Below are 21,386 nucleotides of genomic sequence, written 5' to 3'. Positions count from 1 at the left end.
GTGGAATAGGCAAATTCCGTGAAGACAGTTTATCAAGTATTAGTTGATAATATGAATATATGCCACTGTATGGCAGCACCTGGAGGGCCAAAATCCAGGCAGGGGCCTGGCAAGGGCTCATCAGGAGGGTGTCAGGTGAGGCAAGTGGGCTCAGATGCCAGGAATGAGAACTGAGAGGAGTCCCCCCCACCCCAGCTTCCACGTGGGACACCTGGCCTTTGGCCAGGGACACAGCCCAGCACCACCACCTGGTGGCCACTCAGACCAGAGGACAGAACTGCGGAGTGCAGCCTCTGAAATGACTCTCCCTGTGGAGACTGATTTGGTCAAGGCTGGCGAGGTTGGTTGTGTCTGGGGCCTCAAGTTACCTACTACCCACCCTGGCTGGGGCCCAGCAGCCTGGAGAGGGGGGGGAGGCATCTTGATGGAAGAAGAGGGTCTTGAAAAAAAGTGGGCCTTGGAACCAACTCTTGGCTCCTCTACCCTGAAGACCCAACCTTTAGCGCACAGGATACCAGCCCCCTTCCCTCAACCCTGGGCATCCAGCCCCTGCAGCAGGGCTGACAATGGCAACAAACATGTTTTAAAGTCTGTCATCACATTTATTAGTTTCCAGGAGGGATTAGGGAGAGCCCTCCTGCCTCCCTCCGGGAGTCTAGCCTCCAGCTGCAGCAGGATTAGACTGAACCTGGATGTCCTCAGCAGCCAGAGTCTGCAGCTGGATCAATGATCTAGATAAAAGTGACAAAAGAGAAATGTCAGGGGAGGAAGGCACCCTGCGAGCAGTCAGGGCAGACCTCACTGAGGCCCGGCAGCCAGGACGCCCCCATACCCAGGCCTCCCTCCTGGTGCTCCAGCGGACCAAACCACTTTCTGCCCCAGGGCCTTTGCACATGTCCTTTCCCTGCCCGCAATTCCCCACCAACCCCAGCAGAGACTAAGCACACTAACCAGTGTCCGGGAACAGGCCAGGGAAGGGCACTCCCGGTGGAGGACACCGTCTGGGCAAGGGCGGGGGACCAGGGACGGGACCTAGCCCTCAGGACCCAGGGGACCCTCACCTGCCACCTGGAGGTCCACCGGGTCGCTGAGCTCAGACACTAGGGGCCCCCGGGAGCGGTAGCGGCAGCTGTATTTGCCGGCGTGTTGGGGCCCGACGTAGGTCAGCACGAGGTCCTGCGAGGGCTCGTACGTTGAAGCCACCACTTCCCCTCCCCGCAGGAGCTCCAGGGTCTCGTAGGGCACCGGGCTCTCGCAGCGCAGGGCCGCGTCGTGGCCGGGACGCACCGCCCCGCTCCACAGGGGCCGGAGCTTCGGCCTGGGGAGGGGCCCTGGGTGGGGCAGAGGGCGCGGGAGTCAGTCGCTCCCCTCCCGCGGGGCTGCGCCCACCCCTCGCGGCCTCGTCCGTCCGGCACTGAAGCCCTGAAGCCGGGCTCGGCCCGACTCCGCTCTCTGGGCCCCGAGCGGGCAGCTGCCCAAACACCGCAAACACTGCCCTGTGCCTGCTGCTCAGCCGTCTGTGTCCCCTCGTCACCCCGTTCTCGGGCCCTGGCCTGAGGCTTTCGGGGTCCCCGCTTGGGGCGCTCAGGCCCGGGTGAGGGGCAGGGAGGCGCGCCCAAGGGAAGCGGTGGTCCCTGCGGAGCCGAGCGCGGGCCCTGTGCGCCGCAGGCCTCCGCCCCTGGCGACCGCGGCGAGGAAATGGGAGGGACGCGGAGACCCCGCGCTGCCCAGGAAAGGGGCCTGGGCGGACGAGGCTGGCGGGACGACAGGGAAACTGAGGCACGGGCGGGCGCGAAGCCTCCAGGGATTCCCGCGGCCGGCCGCTCGCGTCCCGGGCCGCGGGGAAGCGGGCTCCGTCCGCTCACCGTCCACCTGCAGCTCCAGGCGCGCGCTGGGCGCGGAGCCCGCGAAGGGCGGCGCCGTGTCCGCGTAGACGCAGCTGTAGTTGGCCGAGTCCAGCGGCGTCACGTCGCGCAGCTCGAACCGGGCCTCGGCGCCCGCGGGGCTCTGCAGGCCGACCACCCGGCGCCCCCCGCGGTCCTCGCGCTCCAGGGCGAAGCGCAGGCCCGGCCGCGGCGCGCGGCACCGCAGCTGCACCAGGGCGCCGGGCGCGGGGCGCAGGGTCGCGGGCTCCGCCGAGAGCTCGGGCTCGGGCAGCGTCTCTGCGGGGACACGCGGGGCGGGGGCGCCGCCGATGGAGGCCTGGGCCGCCCTGCCCGACACCCCTCCCGGCTCCCGGCGCCCCGGGGTCTGCGCTCTTCCTTAGTTTGTCGGTAGGAAGGGGGGGCGTCACCCGCTCCGGGGGATCGTCCCCGAGCTGACGCTCCCTGTGCGCGTCCTGGGCAGGTCCTGCAGCCCCAGCCCGAGCCCCCTACAGGCTGGGGTCCCCGGGCACGTGGCGTCTGCTTGGCCTGTGCCACACTTGAGCGTCGGCCCAAGTGCTCGTGGGGCCACGAGGTGGCCGAGCTCGTCGCCTCCCGCTCAGCTGGGAAACTGGGCCCGCACATTGGTCGGGGCTGGCCTGGCCGGAGCCCTGCAGTCCCGGGGACCTTCCCTGCGTCCCCCCGCGCTCCGAGGGCGCAGCGCGCGGCTCACCATCGCTCAGCAGCAGCTCCACGGGCGCGCTGTCCGCGGACCAGGGCATGTGCGCGCCGCGCAGGTGGTAGCGGCAGGTGAAGCGGCCGCCTCCCCCCGGGGCCGGCCATTCCAGGTCGAAGTAGACGCGGCCGGGCGTGGTGCTCCACCTGCTGACCTTCAGCTCCTGGTCTCCCCTGCGCAGCTGGAACTCCACGCCCTCCAGGGGCGCCACGCAGCCCAGGGAGACCTTCCCGCCGGGGCGCAGGACGTCGGCGGACTCGCCCCGGACGCTCAGCGTGGGCGGCGGCGGCGCGGCTGCGGGGGGCGGGCAGCTGGGGCGGCCGAGGCCTTTGGCCCGAGGAGGCCCCGCCTCCGACCGCTGCGCTCCGGCCGCACAGCAGCGTGGGCGTAGCAGCCTCCGCGGGGCCCGCCGCGGGCCACGCAGCCGTTTCCCAGACCCAGCCCGGGCGGGGGCACTCGGGGTCGGGGGCACTCGGGGTCGGGGGCACTCGGGGTCGGGGGTCAAGGTGAAGGCCCCTCTGCCCCAGGAGGCCCTCCGTATGGCCCAGACACTCACCCTTCTCCTCGATGGTCACGGTGGCACTGGGCTGGGACGGGGTGCCTGCTGCGTGGGTCCGGTAGCTGCAGCTGTAGTTGCCAGCCTGGTGGACTGGGAAGGTGGCCTCCACGGCCCCAGTGGCCCCGTCCACCTCCAGAAACCCGCCATCGCCTTTCCGAGTCAGCAGGAAGGTCACACCCTGAAGTCCCCCTCGGCACTGCAGGGTCGTGCTCAGGCCCGGCGTGATCCAGGACACGGGCTGGCTTTTGAGCAGGGGCGGGGGCAGGGGCTCTGCGGGTGGGGCAGGGTTCATGGTTCCGCGTGACTTAGGGGACCTGGACCAACACTCTCATGAAAACGTGAGGGAGCCAGGGAGGCGGACAGGGGCATAAAACAAGAGGAAGGTGTGCGAATGGCCCTACTGTGTGCCAGGCCTGCCCTAAGCACCTTCTGGGAATTCAATCATTTATTCCTCACAGCCATCTGGGGTCAGTTAAAAAATCACCTTCATTTTACAGGTGGGGAAATAGAGGCTCAGAAATGTCAGGTGACTTCCCCAGAGTCCCCTAGCCTTCAGGGGGGGGGGAGGGCTACTCACCCGTCCCAGTCACCTCCAGCAGGTCACTCAGCTCGGTCCAGCTACCACCTCCAAAGGCATAGCGGCAGCGGTAGAGGCCCCGGGTGTCGCCCGTCACGGCTCCTAGTGGGAAGCGTTGCTCCATGGCAGCTTCATCAAGGTGCATATGTTTCTGGAGCACCCCATCCTTAAACAGCTCGAAATCCGTGGTATGCAGCTTGGCCTGGCAGATCAATGTCAGGTCCGCCCAGGGTTTCAGCAGTGATTCGGCCTCTGCCCACAGGTCCGGCTGGGTCTCGAAAACTGCGTGGGAACGAGGGTCAGAGCCAGGCACCAGGACGTGGGCACCCCCTGGGTGCACCCACCACCACCAGAGCACGTGTGTGAGCACCCTGCATCCCCAAGTACCACGTGCACCCACCGTCTTCAGGGCCCACTGCCACTAGACCAGCCCTGACCCACCATCCCAGGCCCGGCCCTGACTCACATGTGGCCGCTTCTGCAGCTGGGCTCAGGGAGACACCTGCGTAGACATGCTTGTGAGGCCCCCATTCCTGCCCCTTCCCACCCTCCCACCCCAGGGGACCCAGGCCTGGGATGCCTCACCCCAGAGCAGCAGGAAGGCCACCAGCTTGGACATGGTGGTAAGCCTCACTCCAGCTGGGTGAGTGAGCTAATAAGACCTGAGTGAGGGTGGCAGCCGGTGGAACAGGACACTGACCTCTTATTGCTGTTTGTCTTTGTGGGAAGGCCAGGTGTGTGTGTGTGTGTGTGTGTGTGTGTGTGTGTGCGCGCATGCGCACGTGTGCCAGCAGAGAGTGCTGATAAGGGTGAACCCCTGCAGCTCCAGGAACCTCAGCAATAACGATAACCAATAAGCATGCATAAAGAACTAAATTAAAAATAAAGAATAAAAACAAGGATTGTAAAAATTAATATAAGAATAGGAAACAGTAAGAAATAAAATCAATGAGCAATAAAATGATTTAAATTAAAAATAATAAAGGCAATTGAAAAAAGGAAATATTAAAACAAAGAATGTGCCCGGCCAGGCGTGGCTCAGCGGTTGAGCATCGACCTAGGATCCAGGCGTTCAGGGTTCGATTGCCAGTCAGGGCACATGCCTGGGTTGTGGGCTGATCCCCCGTGGGGGGCGTGCAGGAAGCAGCAGATCAATGACTCATCATTGATGTTTCTCTCTCTCTCTCTCTCTCCCTTCCTCTCTCTGAAATCAATAAAGATATATTTAAAAAACAAAACAAACAAAAAACCCACAAATAATGTAATAAATAATATCAGGGTAGACGTACTTCCTCAGAGGTCCCGAGTGAGGAGAGCATGTTTTCACCCCTCCCATTCTATGCCGTCAGGCTGTGCTGTAGGGAGACAGGGAGACCTGGCCTCTCCACAGGGGTTACAGCTGCACCAGTGACCAGGGCAGCTCAGACAAACCTGAGATCTGGTCCAGGGCCAGATTAAATTTAATATAAATTTAAGTAAGTAAAATGAAAAATTAAATAATAGAATGGAATAATTAAAATTACTAATTTTACTAATAAGGAATCAGAGTACTTGTTAGGTTTGGACAAAACTTAATGTTCCTGAGGGCTCACCGCTCCCCTGCATGAGAAAGCAACTTAGATGAACTCAAACAACCACCTGTTCATTATGCTTGGTGACTCTCCACTCCCTCAGAAAAACCTCCCGCGGCCCAAAAAGTTCCCCCCCACACCCTACAAGGAGACTTCCACCCCAGCCACTTGGGGCTAGTGCCACTTGGAGCTCAGCCCGTCTGTATTCAGATGCCCTAATAAAACTGCCTTTACCTTCTATCTGGCCCCGAGTGTTCCTCCTTGGCCGGCCTAACATTTGGTGCCAAAACCCGGGAGAGTTCGGTGAGGATGGGTAGCCACTGTCCAGGGTGTGGGCCATCCCAAACTTGCAGCTCAGAGAGCAACAGCAGTAGGCAGCGGGTGCTCGTCCTGGGCTTACCTCCAACTCCTGTTTGGGACCCAAGCCCGGGCAGTGCAAACCCCCTTCTCCAACCCTCCTGAGCCAGCCGAGGAGGACACCGGATCAGGGCTTTCTCTTTCCATTACTGACTTGCACACTCCACACCAGCAGATCATTTTCTGGTGAATGACCCTCCTCCACCTCTCGGGTCTATTGACTCTCTTCTCCTCACTCTCGAAAGTCCTAGCGCCAGGCCAGAGTCCTCAAGGATTGGGGATGCCCATTCTAGAGGAACCCTCTCTTCTCTCGGGGTGATTTGTTTATTGGCAGGGACGCTTGCCCTAAAAGGCCACCCCTAGTGGGGGATTAGCCAGTCACCCTCTCAATTCCCCCTCACCACACTCATTACTCTCATCATGGGCACCCCCAAAGACCACCCCTCTCAACTGCCTCCTTAAAAACTTCGAGCAATTTGGCCTCCTCACAGGCGGTATCAGGCCCAAGCACCTTATATTCTATTGCAACACTGCTTGGCCTCAATACAAATTAGATAATGGGTCCCAGTGGCTATTATACACTGTAAAGGGCATCAGATTGGAAACAGCCCCATAATACTGGACAACAGGGCAGGCCATAAAACAGGGAGTGGCACTAAAGGAGCCCCGAAGGACTCAGCCCTTAGCCATCCCCCAGCTCACTCCGCAATACAACCCCCAGGAGCAGGAGTCCCTCCTTGCTCAAGGGGCTGTCCAAGAACAACCTTGGCTAAAACTTCAAGGAAAATATATCCTTCCCAGGATCAGGCCCTCCAAATCTTAAAAACTGTTCATAATTCTCTACACACACACAGGCTACAAACCTCTTTTACAACTCCTGTCCCGGAATGCCTGATCCTGGCTACTTTTGCTCTCCTCCCTCTCCCAACTCCCATAATCATTCCACTAATTTCTTTACTGTTTGCCCCTGTATTCTGTGCCAAGTCTCCTCGTTTCTCCAGGATCACCTATGAGCCTTCGCAAACCAGTCTATTGGAGAAATGATGCTACTACAAACCTCTGCACAATATCAGTCCCTTGTCCAGACTTCAAGGGGTTCATACCCACAGCAGGTCACTACTACCCAAGCCCATCTCCCTCTGAACTCCATGCCCCCTTCCAGCCTGGAAGCAGTCACGGAAGAAACGACCTCCGCCCCCCACTCCCTAAAACAAAAGAATGGGGTGTTAGGTTTGGACAAAGCTTAGTTCCTGAGGGCTCACCCCTCCCCTGCATGAGAAAGTAACTTTTAGATGAACTCAAACAACCACCTGTTCCTTATGCTTGGTAACTCTCCCTCTCAGAAAAACCTCACGCGGGCCAAACAGCCCCCCCCACGCCCTGCGAGGAGACTTCCTCCCCAGCTGATGCCACTTGGAGCTCAGCCCGTCCGGATTCAGATGCCCTACTAAAACTGCCTTCACCTTCTACCTGGCCCCGTGGGTTCCTCCTCGGCCGGCCTAACAGTACTAATACTAGAAATAATAACACTAAATATTATAAATAAATAATGCAATAAATGACAACAAATTAATATAAATAATAAAATGCTAAATTTTAAAAATAAGTGACAATGATGAATCTATTAAATAACAAGTGAAAATTAAAATTAATAACCATTATGCTTATGAATAATAATGATTAACATAATAAGAAATAAAATAAACAAAAATAAGGAACCGCCCTCGCCAGAGTGGCGCAGTTGGTTGGAGCATAGACCCCGGCGACGGATCGATCTCTCTCCCCCCCTCCCTCCCTCTCTAAGCACGTCCTTGGGTGAAGGTTAACAGAACAAATCACAAGGCACCTACTCCTGTGGTGTTTGCATGTTCCTCATGCACCGGCCGAGGCACAGGTGGTGTCACCATCGCTCCCGTGTTAGGTGTGAAGAAAATCAGGTCAGGTGAGTGCCTTCCTCTCTGCCTGGTCCCTCATCTCCTCCGCCCAACAGCCCAGCAGTGCTGGGGTCCTTTTCTACGAGGGGACACTGAGCCCCGCGGGCCACAGGGTGGCCGATGCCACCGGGCCACCGAGAAGCCCAGCTGTCCCCTCCTCATACCCCAGCGCACTTGTGACAGCCAGGCAGGTGGGATTCACCTGCGTCTGAATTTCCTATAGTTGGCATCGCACTGCTTCATGGAGGCAAAGCGTGGCTCTTCCCGGAGCTGTAGTTCCTTCTCCACCGCTGGTTAATTCTGCAACTGTGAGACCCACCGGGGGTTTGTACATGAATTTGTGCTTCTAGCCCCTGCCCTGGAGCAGATCTCTAGGTTGTGGACGTTTGTCTGAACTGCCCTGGTCAGTTGTGCGGCTGTAGCCCCTGTGGAGAGTCCAGGCCTCCCCCTCTCCCCATGGCCTCCCTGTCTCCCTACAGCACAGCCTGAGGGCGTAGAATGGGAGGGGTGAAAACATGCTCTCCTCACTCGGGACTCTGAGGAGGTTCTTCCATCCCATCCCTGAAGGTGTGGTCCCCACTCTGGGTGTCCAGGCTCCAGCTCTGCAGCCAGGTTGAGGGCCCAGGGGAGCCTCCCAGCTCTCACCTCCCACCTGACCTGCCTTCCACGTCACCCATTCATTCCACAGGCATTTACTGAGCACCTCCTGTGTGCCTGACACAAAGACAACAGTGGGACAGGGTCCACCCAGGTCCTGACCACATGGAGCCCAGGCTGGTCGGGGAGACAGAGAAGGCAGACGGTGGTCACTGGGAGGAACATAAATCCCAAGGACATGGGGAGCAGAGAGTGGAACAAGGCGAGGAGATTCTGGACGGAGGGAACAGCCAGTGCAAAGGCCATGAGGCAGGATGAGCAATGAGGCAGCCGGTGTGGCAGGGATGGGGGAGGCAAGGGGCAGAGGGGCGGCGGCAGAGCTCAGAGCTCTTCTGGAGACCAGTCATGCTTTGGCTCCTGCTGAGAGAGCCAGGGAGCGGGGAGACTCCCAGCAATGTCTGGTTTCCTTTCCACATTTACTGAGCACCCCTGCTCTGAGCCAGGGCCCAGAAGAAAGCTGCATGTTCCAGGTGGGGCTGGGGAGGCCTCAGACATTCCTTGCAGCAGGGACCACTGAGCGCCAAGGCCTGAAGCACCCAGCAAAGACTGGTGGCCAGGCCAAAGGACAGCCAAGCAGGGGCTGAACCTCAGTCCATGGGCTGTGCCCCCCTCACTGAGCACCAGGGCTCAGGTTCTTCTCGCTCCGTGTTCCCTTTTCTGTGAAAGGCACACATCCCTTTATCAAATGCTCCAGAAACCTGAGCGTATTTCGTGAAATTGCTTGTTCCAATGCTTCTTCACCCATTGTTGCTTTTCCCTCAGTTTAGCGAATTTCTAACTTGCAGTCGCCCAGAGTCACCCAGTGGCCTGAAATAACTTGACCAGGAACTAAAAGAAATCAGAAGCATTTAACCAAGACTCTCTACACGTTTTCCACAAGGACCCTTCAGAGCAACTGCGCGAGGGTCTTCTCGGGACGCTGCTGCCAACCATCTGGGGAGGGGGTTACTTTGCCATTGGACGTCTCAGTCACAATGGCAGAAACACACCTGTGGTCAACGCTCGGGGGCAAGTGTTTGAGCGGAACTGGGACAAAGTGGATCCGTTAAAGGGGGAAATGCAGAGTTGGACACATCCCACGGATGGTAACTGGCCACTGGAGCAGCTCGGCTGTCACTGCCCCGCTCTCAGGAGGCCGCTCTTGTGTGGGGGAGGTGGGCGTGGCCTGAGGTTTCTCAAACTGCCCTCACTCCAGTCACACATAATTGCATAACCCTTCTGTCCCCTCCAGGCCTCTGGGACGCTGGCCTTCAACCCAGGCAGGCGAGGCCATGCCCCCCTCAGAGCCACTCAGGGCCTGGGTGACAGAGACTTCATGGAGCCATGTCCAGGCCCCCGAGGGCATGGATCCTTGCTGGCTCAGGGTTTATTCCTGTGGCTATGGCCACTTTGTGCCTTGGTCTCTCCACCTGACAAGTTAGCCAGCTGGAGCACGAGACCCAAGGAAGGGGATGCTCGGAGCCCCGCATGCCAGCCTGGGGACATCTGGGTGACACTGAAAACTGGTGTGTCACAGCCCAGTGCCAGACTGCCCACAGGGCCCATACAGAGGGAGGCTGTGGGATAGGAGAGAGAAGCTCTTTCTCGAACGTTGTGGATTTGAGTCCGAGGACATTCTTCCCAGGTGGGAAGTGGGCTGGCTGCTCTCCTAGCCTGTCACTGTGTTCCTGCCTGTCCACCTCTGAGATGCTGGTCGTGCAGCTTCCCGAGAACAGGAGTCGGACAAGGGCAGACTGGGGAGCAAGCGGCTGTGGGCCCCACCTGCCCACCAGCACTGACCATGCCAACCTTAGATGGATATGAATCTAACCTGCAAGGCAAACCATGCCCAGGGCTGATGGTCCAGGCTCAGGGCCCGTGACTCCAGATGGGTCTTCGTGGGTCCCGCCTGGGGGAGGTCAGGGAGGTGCTGTCTTTAGAATGTGGACCATGACGCGGCGATGCCACTCCCACCCGAGAGGTGAACACAGGCATTCGAGCAAAAACTTGCACGCAAATGTTCACAGCAGCATTTTCCATAAGGTAAACAACCCACATATCCATGAATGGATGGATAAACAAAACGTGGTCTATGCACACGATGGAGTACTAAGCAATAAAAAGGAATGAAGCACGGATACATGGTTGGGCCTCAGAAAACATTATGCTCAGTGAAAGAAGCCAGACACAAAAATGAAAAATTTTACATGAAAAATCTAGAAAAGGCAAATCCATAGAGACAAGTGGATTAGTGGTAGCCAGGGGCCGAGGGGAGGAAGAATGGGGAGAAATTGTGTAACGAGGGTGGTTTTATTTTGGGGTGCTGGAAACATCCTAGAATTGGACAGTGGTGATAGTTGCACACATAATAAATATGTTTAAATAAAAAATACTAAAATATACTAAAAGTCAACCTGAACTGTACACTTTAAAATGGTTTATTTAGCCCGACTGGCGTAGCTCAGTGGTTGAGCGTCGACCTATGAACCAGGAGGTTACCATTTGATTCCCGGTCAGGGCACATGCTCCGGTTTCGGGCTCGATCCCTGGTAGGGGGTGTGCAGGTGGCAGCTGATCAATGACTCTCTCATCATTGATGTTTCCCTCTCTCTCTCCCTTCTTCTCCCTGAAATCAATAAAGATATATTTTTAAAAATAAAAAAATAAAATGGTACATTCATGTTATGTAAATTGTATCTTTAAAAAAGTGGGAGGAATGCACCCATAGCACCGAGTTCCTTCCCTAGTGTTTTCCTTGGCAGCCTGGGCAAGCCTGTCCTTCAACATCCGGGATGTCATCTGAGCCCCGGCCACAGGGACAGCACTGCAGAGCATGGAGGTATCTGTGTTAACAATACTTTTGTAATAAGAAAACAAGGTTTTCAAAATTGCTAGGTAAGAATAAAATATCTTAAACTCTGAGTTGACAGCATTCCTCCCCAGGACTTTTCTTCCGTCAGGTGTCTCTCAGCCCTCTCATCTCAAGAAGAAAACTCTTTGTAGGAAGCTGTACACACCTGCTGGGAATAAGGCAGTGTGCTGGGGCACAGCAAGATGCCTTATGGTATCCCCGCCCGGGGGCACTGCTCACACCAAAGTACAGATGGGACACTGTGGCCTGACAAGGGCCAGACTGTGCCAGTCTGTGTGACCAAGGAGGCCTGTCCTCCACACCCAGGTTGCCCACTGGCTCCCTGCCACCATCCACACAGAGGCGAGGGACACGACCAGGCTGGAACCTGAGGCCCCCACACAGGGAATGGGGCCCCCCAGCCATGACCACTCATGAGGGGACCCTGTCACCCCCTTCCTCCTTGTACAACTGTAACCCTAGAGTGAACTCGGGCGCCTCATGCAGAGGGCGCTGAGCAGCAGGAGTGCAGCTGCCCCTGTTTCTGTGTCACCCCTGGGAGGCACCGGGGCATCTATAATAGTGCATCCTGGAACCCCCAAGCTGGGATCCAGATCCCCGTCAGGACACCACCTCACTATGCTCTATGTGTGAAGGACAATAGGACCTGGGCACCCGCCAGGATCCTGCCCCAGGGCTTCCAGGGAATTCGGGGTCATGGCTGCTGGCCTCGTGTCATGGTTTGCACAACAGCTGGCCCAAGGCCAGCGCTCAGCATGAACTCCTGAGTCCCAAGATCCAGAGGCCAAGGACCCACAGGATGGGAGAAAATGCCTGGGGCAGCCTCACCAACCCAGGATGGCCAATGGACTCAGTGGACAGGTGCCCTGGACCTCAGGTCAGTCATCGCTGAGCACGTTCCCCTGAAGGAGGCTGTAGTAACTGAATGGTGCCCCCACCTCCACAAGAAGTACTCACACGCTAATCCCCAGGACCTGAGTGTGACTTTATTTGGGGAAAGGGTATTTGCAGATGGAGGTAAGGGTCTTGAGATGAAATCCTCCCCAATTCCCCAGGTGGTCCCAAAGTCTAATGACAGGTATCCTTACAAGAGGGAGGCACAGAGAGGAGGAAGAGGCCAAGACAGGAGTGACGCAGCCGCCAGAAGCTAGGACCGGTGCATGGGGTCGTTCAGCCTGAGATGCGTGGCTTTACCCTTGGGCCTCAGGTTCCCCATCTGTAAAGTGGGAATCACATGGGTAAACCTACCATGAGAGAGTCATGAGCTCCAGCTGTTCACAGGGCCCCCGATCTGCCCTTAAAGCCCTGCAGTGGCTCTGGGCACTAAATTTTTCAGATTCCTTTAGACCTAAAGGCTAAGAATTTGGCCCCAGGCCTGGCTTCCTCTCTCTAAACCCCCATTTCCCCACCTTTCCAGACTTAGCGTGAGACCTAAATGAATCAATCTGTGTAACCAGTCTTGGCACAGGGCTGGATGGTGCCCAGCAGGCACTCAGAAAATTGTGCCTGCTTTTAGCCAATTCGTAAAATGGGTTCTCCGTTCCACAGACATTTCTGGAATTCTACTGTCCATTACCAAGTGACCACCAGTGGACGCGTCACAAGCCTCAAATTGGCCTTGTCTGATTCCGTTCTCATTTCCATGCTGAAGGGGAAAACTGAGGTTCAGAGGGGTGAGCCCAGGTCTGCTTTTGAAGAGAAAGAGGCAGGGTTGGGGGAGGGCCCTCTGGGTCCTGCTGAGTGAGGGTGAATGGTGCCACTGCCCGAGCCCAGCCTCCCTGCTTTCCCGCAGTCAGCCCCTCACCAGGGGCATCCTCCTTGACCAGACAGGGTCCCCAAGGGTCAGAGAGAGTCCCTCCAGGATCAGAAAAAAACCACGTAAGCCCCTCTCCACCCACAGAGGCCCCAGTAGGAGCCCAATCTGCTGCTCTGGATGGGTCAGCGGTAAAGGAGGGCAGGGATATGGGCCCTGGGCTGCAGAGGTTTTGCCTCCGGGTGCAGCTCCTGTGCCTCCTGCCAGAGACTGAGGCCTAACCCCCTGCCCAGGCCAGCTCCAGGGCCTGTGTCCTGAGCAGTGACGTGAGCTATTACTCACAGTGCACTGTACCCAGACCCTCTCATCTGAGATGCTCCTTGAATTGGGGTGGGGACGGGGACGGGGGGAGCCTTTACAGTCGGTAAACACGGAACGCAGCTGATGAGCAGCAACTGCTGTGTGCATGCTCGGGGAGGGCAGGTGGGGGCGCTGGGGGCAAACGGAGGCACTCCCCTTGGATCTAGGGAGGGCACACCCCCTGGGTGCTAAGCTAGGCACCGGGAGGCGGATTCCACTAGATGCCCCCTGCCGTCTGCCAGCAGCACGGGTGCGCTGCCGCAGAGGTCTCTGCCCGAGACGCCCGCCTGGGTGGAGTCCGCGAACCGGCTCCGCTCCAGGGTCTAGGCTTAGGGGGCGCCTACCAGGCGGGGTGCGTGGGTGCGCTGGGGGGTGAAGGGCTGGCACGTGCTCTCCAGGTGGCCTCCGGGGTCACGGGTGAGGCTGCCCAGAGGCCGGCCCCCGCACCGCCCGGTGGCCTCAGCAGCAACTCCGGCTCCAGATGGGCCAAAGCGGGCGGGCTGTTCCCGAGGCCACCTTCTGGGCTCATCCCGGACCCCCGGACCGGCGCCCCTACCCGACCTCCGCCCGCACGCGAAGACGGGGCGCGAGGGGAGACGACGGGGAGCCCGGGCTGCGGTGGTGGGTGCTGTTAAGCCGGAAAATGTCCCCTCCCCGGGGTCAGGCCCGCAGCAGCCCCTGGCTCGCGAGTGTGGGGAAGGTGGGGCCCCCAAGTGGTGTCCGCGGGCCCGGTTCCGGGACCGGCGGGGGGCGGCCGCGATCGCAGGATCCGCTTCGCCGCCCGAGCCGGTAGCGCGCGTGCCCGTGAAGCGGACATCACCGGGGCGAGGGAGGAGAGGGTGCCGAGCCCGGTGGCCCCGCTCGAACCCGGCGGCGGGTGGGGCGTGAAACCAGCGGCCTAACACTCGGGCGAGCGCCATTGGCACTTCTGCCCTCATTAGACATGGCGGCTCTGGCCTCACGGAGAACTCTGCGCTTGCGCCGGAGCCCCCAGGCGGGGCAAGTGCTGGGCCTCTGGCCGCCGCGAGGGTGGCTGGAGAGGGCGCTTCTGCAAGTGCGCATGCGTCCAGGGTTTACGTATCAGTGTGACGCAGGGGACGACTTTATATTCTTGCTCCGGATTGGTTCATAAGTACATTGTTCCTTTAGCGCGCGGGTCGCCTCGCTGACCCGGAAGTCTTCGTCCCGGTTAAAAGCGTAGGCCCGCGGCCTGCGGCCTCTTCCTGTCTGTGTCAGCGCAGCGCGTGTTCCACGCCGAGCGACAGAGACTCCCCGGCTGCACGCTCAGGTGAGGCCACCGCGGGGTCGGGGTCTGATGGACGTTCCAGAGTCTTCAGGGGAGCCGAGGGCGGGCCTGAGCCCCGGGGCTACCCTTGTGGGTCCTCACCTCTCCTTCTGGAAAACGTGCGGAGGGACCGGGAGGAGGCGCGGGGAAGTGGCTGGAGCCCCGCCGCCCCCGTAGCTTAGCCCGCGGCGGGGCTCCGGGTTGGGGGACGGGCTTCTGCAACTGCACGTTGAGGTAGTAAGTCCCCGTGACTCTGAAGTTCTCCGTGCACCCTTTGGTCTGTATACGGTTTTCTCCTTAGTAGTCGCCCCTTGTGCCGTAGGGCTGGACGCGAACCGCAGGTTTTGCGTGGTTCTGCGCAGAATTCGTGCAGTGGCCCTTGACGGCGCATAACTTTCCCATTTTGCTCATCTGATGAGGAAGCAGAGCCCAAAGCAGTTTGTTACCTCTCCCAGGATCGCGGAGCTCGTTAAAGACGTGGCTGGGGTTTGAACTCGAGCGCGTGCGATGCCAGGGCATTTGGCATCACCGGCCGAGCTGTGGTCCGTGCAGCAGCTGTTGACCGCAGGGATCCTGGGTGACAGGCACTTGCTTCTTGCTGACACCTCAAGAGTGGTTTCTCTAGGGCTCAGAAAGTTGGAGCTGGAATTCCACAGCCTGCGTAGGTTCCTCATTACTTCCAAATTCACAGGATGTGGGTGTCTCAGAGTCAGTGGTGGGTGTGCCTGGGCTCTGACAATTTCTGTCCCTAGGATGAACGAGTGGGAGACGGCTGCACCTGCAGTAGCAGAGACCCCTGACATCAAGCTCTTCGGGAAGTGGAGCACCGATGATGTGCAGATCAATGACATTTCCTTGCAGGTTAGAGGGATGTGGAGTGGAGGTTGTGCCCCCCAGCTGGGGGTGGGGGCACATGTGGATTCTTTGAGGAGAGTCACTTGAAACTTGTAGCTGCCCTACTAAGTCAAATGTTGCAGCATTACAATTGAAAGGGGTATCTCTGGACAACCACACCCACCATGTCGGTTTTTCTTTGTGTCCTGTACAGAGGTTGCTACAATTTTGGGGAGGGGTTCTGTTGGTTTTTAATTGTCACCCAAGGGTATGTTTATTGACTTTAGCGACAGAGAGAAACGTTGATTGGTTGCCTCCCATACATTCCAGGACTGGGAATGTACTTGCAAACATTTTGGTGTATGGGACGATCCTTCAACCAACTGAGCCACGAGGGGGGCGTGCTGCAGGTTTTGTCATGACATGGCTCCTTCCTCAGAAGGAGCATCACATCCCATGGCTTGATATTTGTGTGAGTGTGTTTTGTAGTAAAATATACATAACCCAAAATACACCGTTGTGACCATTTTGAAACGTAAGGATCTGCCCAGCTGGTGGTGCTCAGCTGGTTGAGCATCATCCCAGGCACCAAGAGGTCTAGATCGATTCCTGGTCAGGGCACCTGCCTGGGTTGCAGGCTTGATCCCTAGTAGGGGGCGTGCAGGAGGCAGCCCATCAATGATTCTCACATTGATCTTTCTATCTCTCCTCCTCCCTTTCTCTCTGAAATTAATAAAAATACGTTTAAAAATAATGATAATAAAGTGCAAGGATCCAACATCATTCTTTCGGACGTGGATATCCACTTATGCCGGGAACATCTAGTTTTTGTTTTCAGTATTGTGTCTTTTATTTAACAAATTTAGGCTATAGGATGTTTGTAATTTAAATCTCTTTTATACATTATCTGCACTTATCTGAGCAACATTTGTTGAAGAGTAGTTCCCCCACTGAATGGCCTTGGCACCTTTCTTTTTTTTCCTTAATCGTCACCCAAGGATATTTTTTCAATTTGTTTTCGTTTTTCTTTTTTTTAATATATCTTTATTGACTTCAGAGAGAGGAAAGGAGAGGGAGAGAGGGAGAGAGAGAGATAGAAGCATCAATGATGAGACAGTCATTGATCGAGCCCACAACCTGGGCATGTGCCCTGACCGTGAATTGAACCCTGATTGCCTGGATCCTAGGTCGACGCTCAACTGCTGAGCCATGCCCGGCAGGGCTCGATTGGTTTTCAGAGTGGGAGTAAGAGAGAGAGAAACACCAGTGTGAGAGAGACACATCAATTGGTTGCTTCCTGCATCCACCCCGAGCAGGGCTGGGGCCAACCCTGCAACCGAGATACGTGCCCTTGGCCAGAATCGAGCATGAGACCCTTCAGTGCATGGGTTGATGCTCTAAGCACTGAGCCTAAGGCATTTTTTTTTTTAATATGTCTTTATTGATTTCAGAGAGAGGTAGGGAAAGGGAGAGAGACAGAAACATCAATGAGAGTCATCGATTGGCTTCCTTCTGCACACCCGCTACTGGGGATCAAGCCCGCAGCCCCGGCATGTGCCCTGACCAGAAATCTAAACTGTGATCTCCTGGATCCTAGGTCGATGCTCAACTGCTGAGCCACGCTTGCCAGGTGGCACTCTTTTTGAAAATCAGTTCAGCATACATGCTTATTCCTGCTCTCTGGATTCTGTTCCATTCAGCCATATGTCTGTCCTCACGCCTGCCATGCTGTCTTGATTGCTGCAGCTTTGTACTAGGTTTGAAATCAGGAAACAGGAGTCCTCTCACTTTATCTCACCCCCATATAGTTGTACACTTGGCCTCATTAGCACTTTCATGGGCTCTTTATAAAAAGGACAAACAAACAAACATACAAAAAAAAACTTTGTAGAGTGTCAGGATGGCCAAGTGGTCTAAGGCTCCAGACTCAAAAAAGTCTTTGTGGCTGCGTTTGTATAGAGATGAATAAAATTCAGGTTGAATTATACTTACTATTTCTCCTTGTAGATTGTTTTCCTTCGTGGGTTATTTGGCAGGTCTACAAACTTAAAGGGCCACATAGTAAATCTTTTTGTCTCCGTGTCATATGTGTGTTTGCTTATAGGTTTGTTTGGTTTGTGTGTGTGGTTTTGTTTTTTTTACACAACCCTTTATAAATGTTAAAACTGTGTTCACTTTTCCCTGTTGCTCTTCTAGGACCAGGGAAGCAGAAGTCAGTTTGGGTCTAGAGTTCTCCCTCTGAATTGGAAGCTGTACAGGGCTCTTCCCTGGGCCAGGGCAGTTTGACCAAACCCTTAATAGGAAAGCTTGTGGCAGGTTTTCCTGCACCATGGAGCCTAGATGAACCCGAGTCATCTGCCTGCTTGTGCAGGTGGTTCCCTCCAATGTACACACCAGACTGTCATGCCAGTATCAGCATCCCCTGTGTCTTTTCCCTGTCGCTGCTTATTTTATTATACTTTAAAAATTTTTTTACTTACTGACTTTAAAGAGAGAGAAACATCTATTTGCTGTTTCACTTGGTTGATTCATATAAGTGCCCTGATCAGAGATAAAACACTCAACCTTGGTGTATCGGGACAACACTAACCTGAATTACCCACCCAGGGCACTGCTTGAATTTTTAGAAAACCATTGTTGGTATATATCCTCATGTGAGTGATAGAATGGCCTTGGGCATGTCTCAGGACTATTGAGAGTCCTCTAAATACACAACATAGTTCCTGATCCCAGCACCCTCCCCATCATTTTGGTGTGTTCTAGACATTTTCCTGGGAAATGTATGTGTGTATAGGAATGATTTTTGTGTGGTTCTTTTAAAACAATGGTTTGGTGCCCTGGCCAGGCAGCTCAGTTGGTTAGAGCATCATACGCCAGGGTTATAGGTTCGATCCCCAGTCAGGGCACATAAAAGAATCAACCAATCAATGCATAAATAAGTGGAACAGCAAATTGATCTTTCTCTCTCTCTTTCTCTCTCTCTCTCTCAAATCAATTTTAAAAAAATGGTTTCAGCTGTCAGAACTTCTAGAGAGGGAGGGAGAGATCCATCTATGTGAAAGAGAAACATTGATCGGCTGCTTCCTGCATGCCCCCTAATGGGGATCTAGGACACAACCTGGGCATGTGCCCTGTCTGGTAATCAAACCAGTGACCTTGCAATTCGCTCAGCCAACTGAGCCACTCTGGCTGGGCTGAGGAACACTTTTGAAAACAAAACTGGGTAGTTTGGTTATGTTCTCTGTAGTTCTCCACCCTTCCCCCTCCCATTATAAAGTCACTTGTCTACGTTTTATGTTTTTGTGGCAGCCAGGGGCTCACAACCAGACCCCATAGGTGAGTGGGGATTCCTGACTGGGTGCTTGGTGCCTCTGTCCATCCTGCTCCTGACCAAGGTCCCCTCTCCCTGCTGCCCCAGGATTACATCGCGGTGAAGGAGAAATATGCCAAGTACCTGCCCCACAGTGCAGGGCGCTACGCAGCCAAGCGCTTCCGCAAGGCGCAGTGCCCCATTGTGGAGCGCCTCACCAACTCCATGATGATGCACGGCCGCAACAATGGCAAGAAGCTCATGACTGTGCGCATCGTTAAGCATGCCTTTGAGATCATCCATCTGCTCACTGGTGAGGTAGGCCTTAGGTCAGGTGTGCAGAGCCTGCCTTTAGCAAATCTTAAGGCCAGCAGCCACCCATGGTATGCGTGCTGGGGTCCTCTAGGAATTAAGGGTGAGGAGACCAGAGAAGGTTACTGGCTGGACCTCAGGCTCATTAGCCCCTCCCCCGCCCCCCCAGAACCCCCTGCAGGTCCTGGTGAATGCCATCATCAACAGTGGCCCCCGGGAAGACTCAACTCGAATTGGGCGAGCTGGAACAGTGAGGCGACAGGCTGTGGACGTGTCTCCTCTGCGTCGTGTGAATCAGGTGGGCCTGGGGCTTTTGGTACTTGTGGTTGGTCAGGTGCAGCAATCAGACCTCGGTGGAGTCCTACCCAGGGCAGAGGCTGGCAAGTGGGAAGGTTCATCCCAGTCTGCATGTTTTACCTGGAGTGTCATTTCCTCCAGGAAGCCTTCCTGGATTCCTACCCCATGCAGGGCAGGTCCTAGCTCTGGACCTTTTGCGCCATATTAGGCTTAGGTGCCATTTGATTCTGGTGTATATTTTTACACTGTGGGTTTCTTGGACTATTTGAGAATCAGTTGGAGACATTCTAACCATTTCCCTTTCAACACTTCAGTGGATGTCTCTGAGAACATGGACACTCTATTCCCACTGTTATCCCTGAGGAATTTAACAGCAGTCGAGTATCTAGTGTTCCCTCAGTGTCTCATTTATGCAGCTGTCCCCAGCACACCCTTTATAGCTTTCCATTTTCAGTCAAGGGTCCTGGTCAAGAGCACACAATTACATTGTATTTCTCTGTCATGGAGAGTCTCCAGTGTCTTGTAGTCAGAGACCTAACCCTTAACCTTTGTGTCTACACTTATTTCTGTGACCCGCAGTCTGATCCCAGATCTGGCATCGTGCCATCTGGGCAGCAGTTGTGTTAGCCAGCATTTGTTGGGGGCCCAGTTGGACCGTGGCCCTGCCTGGTTTGGGGCATCCTCTGCCCCAGGCTTAGCAGACCCTTGTGCTCCCTAGGCCATCTGGCTGCTGTGCACAGGTGCCCGCGAGGCCGCCTTCCGGAACATTAAGACCATTGCTGAGTGCCTGGCAGATGAACTCATCAATGCAGCCAAGGTGGGTGAGGACACTGGGGGGCTCAAGAGGGGTCCTCCCACATCTAAAGCTAACCCTGTTCCTCTTTGCAGGGCTCCTCCAACTCCTATGCTATCAAGAAGAAAGATGAGCTGGAGCGAGTGGCTAAGTCCAACCGCTGATCACTAGCTGCAGCTCCAATAAATCTGTCTGCCCTTGGGGCAGCACTGCCCGCCTGCCACTGTCTGTCTTTGGGGGTACCTGGGAGCTGGGGCGGGATGGCCCCAAGTCTCCAGAAACTGATCACATCCCTGGCACGTCTTTTGGCCTGTGGGGACCTGGATTCCCCAGGGAAGCACCACTGACTCAGAACCATGGCACCCCAGGATACAGGCCTAGGCACCTGGGGTGTTCCAGCTGGTTGGAAATGAAAGGGGTGGGGTTGTCCTCACAGATGTCACTCTGGCCTGGGGAGGGTCTTGTGGGTGCCCATGAGGTCTGGGTGGCAGCCCACCATCCTGAGAAGCCTTTTATCAGGAAGCAGCCCAGGGAGAGGAAGCCAAGCTGTGGTCTGGGCCATGACCACTAACAGCTCTTCTGCTGGCTGGCAGAGGCCAACCCTGCGTGCCTCCCACCGGCAGACTCTAGAAGTCCCACTCTATGGAAAGGTTATCCCTGGGTGCTCCAGGCTGCCTTCCAAGCCACCTACAGGGCCACTGCCACCCCAGGTTCCTCTCCACCAGTGCCCCTGAGGTGAAGAGTTCATGAGGTGTTCAGGGCAGGGGCATCGCTATCACTCACCTGTCCCTGCTCTGTCAACCTGTGCCATCACCTGCCCACCACCCCCGACATCCGGGCTGGTGGGTGTGACAAGCAGTCAGACAAGTCTGGCAGGGGCTTGGGACCTAGAGGCCATGGCTCCACCTCAGGTTCCCTCCCACAGGGAGGGGCACTCAGTGTCCCTCTGCCAGTAGGCTAAGGATTGGGGTCAAAACTGACTTGCCAGCCAGAGGGAGGAGGCTCCAGCAGGTAGGAAGGGGATGATGCTCAGTTGGGGTCTGACATTGGGGAGCCTCTGACCCCTGCTGTAGGCTTCCAACTTGGCTCTGTGCTGCTGGGAATTTATCCTCGGTCTGATGTGCTTTTTCTGCCTCCTTAGAGTCCCTGTGCTTCAGGGTCTGTAAATCTAGCTCCTGGGAGCCCCTGTCTGCCCCTCTCCATTCCTGTCTGCTGTCCTCCATGGAGCCAATCCAGTCCTCTCAGTCCGTTTCTGGAGCCTCCAAGTCTAGCTCATAATCTGCCGGGCCCCCTGGTTTCATCTCTGGACCTTCCTGGGCCCCTGCCTGTCCCCAACCC

The 21,386-nt window shown here is 56.2% G+C and overlaps 2 protein-coding genes across 4 annotated transcripts; one reads left to right on the top strand and one right to left on the bottom strand.

The window, feature by feature from the left end:
- Positions 1 to 579: 579 nt before the first annotated feature.
- A1BG (alpha-1-B glycoprotein) lies at positions 580 to 4,444 on the bottom strand. Its single transcript, XM_081119898.1, has 8 exons — positions 4,320 to 4,444; positions 4,201 to 4,236; positions 3,735 to 4,016; positions 3,155 to 3,427; positions 2,596 to 2,892; positions 1,866 to 2,162; positions 1,062 to 1,331; positions 580 to 731 (listed from the first exon to the last, which is right to left on the bottom strand). The coding sequence occupies exons 1-8, from the start codon at positions 4,351 to 4,353 to the stop codon at positions 724 to 726; spliced, it is 1,497 nt and encodes a 498-aa protein (XP_080976024.1). The 5' UTR covers positions 4,354 to 4,444; the 3' UTR covers positions 580 to 723.
- An 8,968-nt stretch (positions 4,445 to 13,412) lies between these two features.
- On the top strand, positions 13,413 to 20,266 carry RPS5 (ribosomal protein S5). 3 transcript variants are annotated; one of them, XM_081119913.1, is made up of 7 exons: positions 13,413 to 13,483; positions 14,367 to 14,505; positions 15,255 to 15,363; positions 18,755 to 18,964; positions 19,128 to 19,256; positions 19,974 to 20,072; positions 20,144 to 20,266. In XM_081119913.1, exons 3-7 carry the CDS (start codon positions 15,256 to 15,258, stop codon positions 20,210 to 20,212), a joined length of 615 nt encoding a protein of 204 aa, XP_080976039.1. In that variant the 5' UTR covers positions 13,413 to 13,483; positions 14,367 to 14,505; position 15,255; the 3' UTR covers positions 20,213 to 20,266. The 3 variants fall into 3 exon arrangements, with proteins under 3 accessions (XP_080976039.1, XP_080976038.1, XP_080976037.1); XM_081119912.1 differs by having other exon boundaries at positions 13,457 to 13,569; XM_081119911.1 differs by having other exon boundaries at positions 13,458 to 13,838.
- Positions 20,267 to 21,386: the final 1,120 nt, after the last annotated feature.

This window comes from Miniopterus schreibersii, assembly GCF_964146895.1.
Source record: "Miniopterus schreibersii genome assembly, chromosome: 18".
NCBI classification, from domain to species: Eukaryota; Metazoa; Chordata; class Mammalia; order Chiroptera; family Miniopteridae; genus Miniopterus; species Miniopterus schreibersii.
The sequence above is the reverse complement of the archived record's forward strand: the minus strand, read 5'-3'. Positions and strand labels throughout refer to the sequence as shown.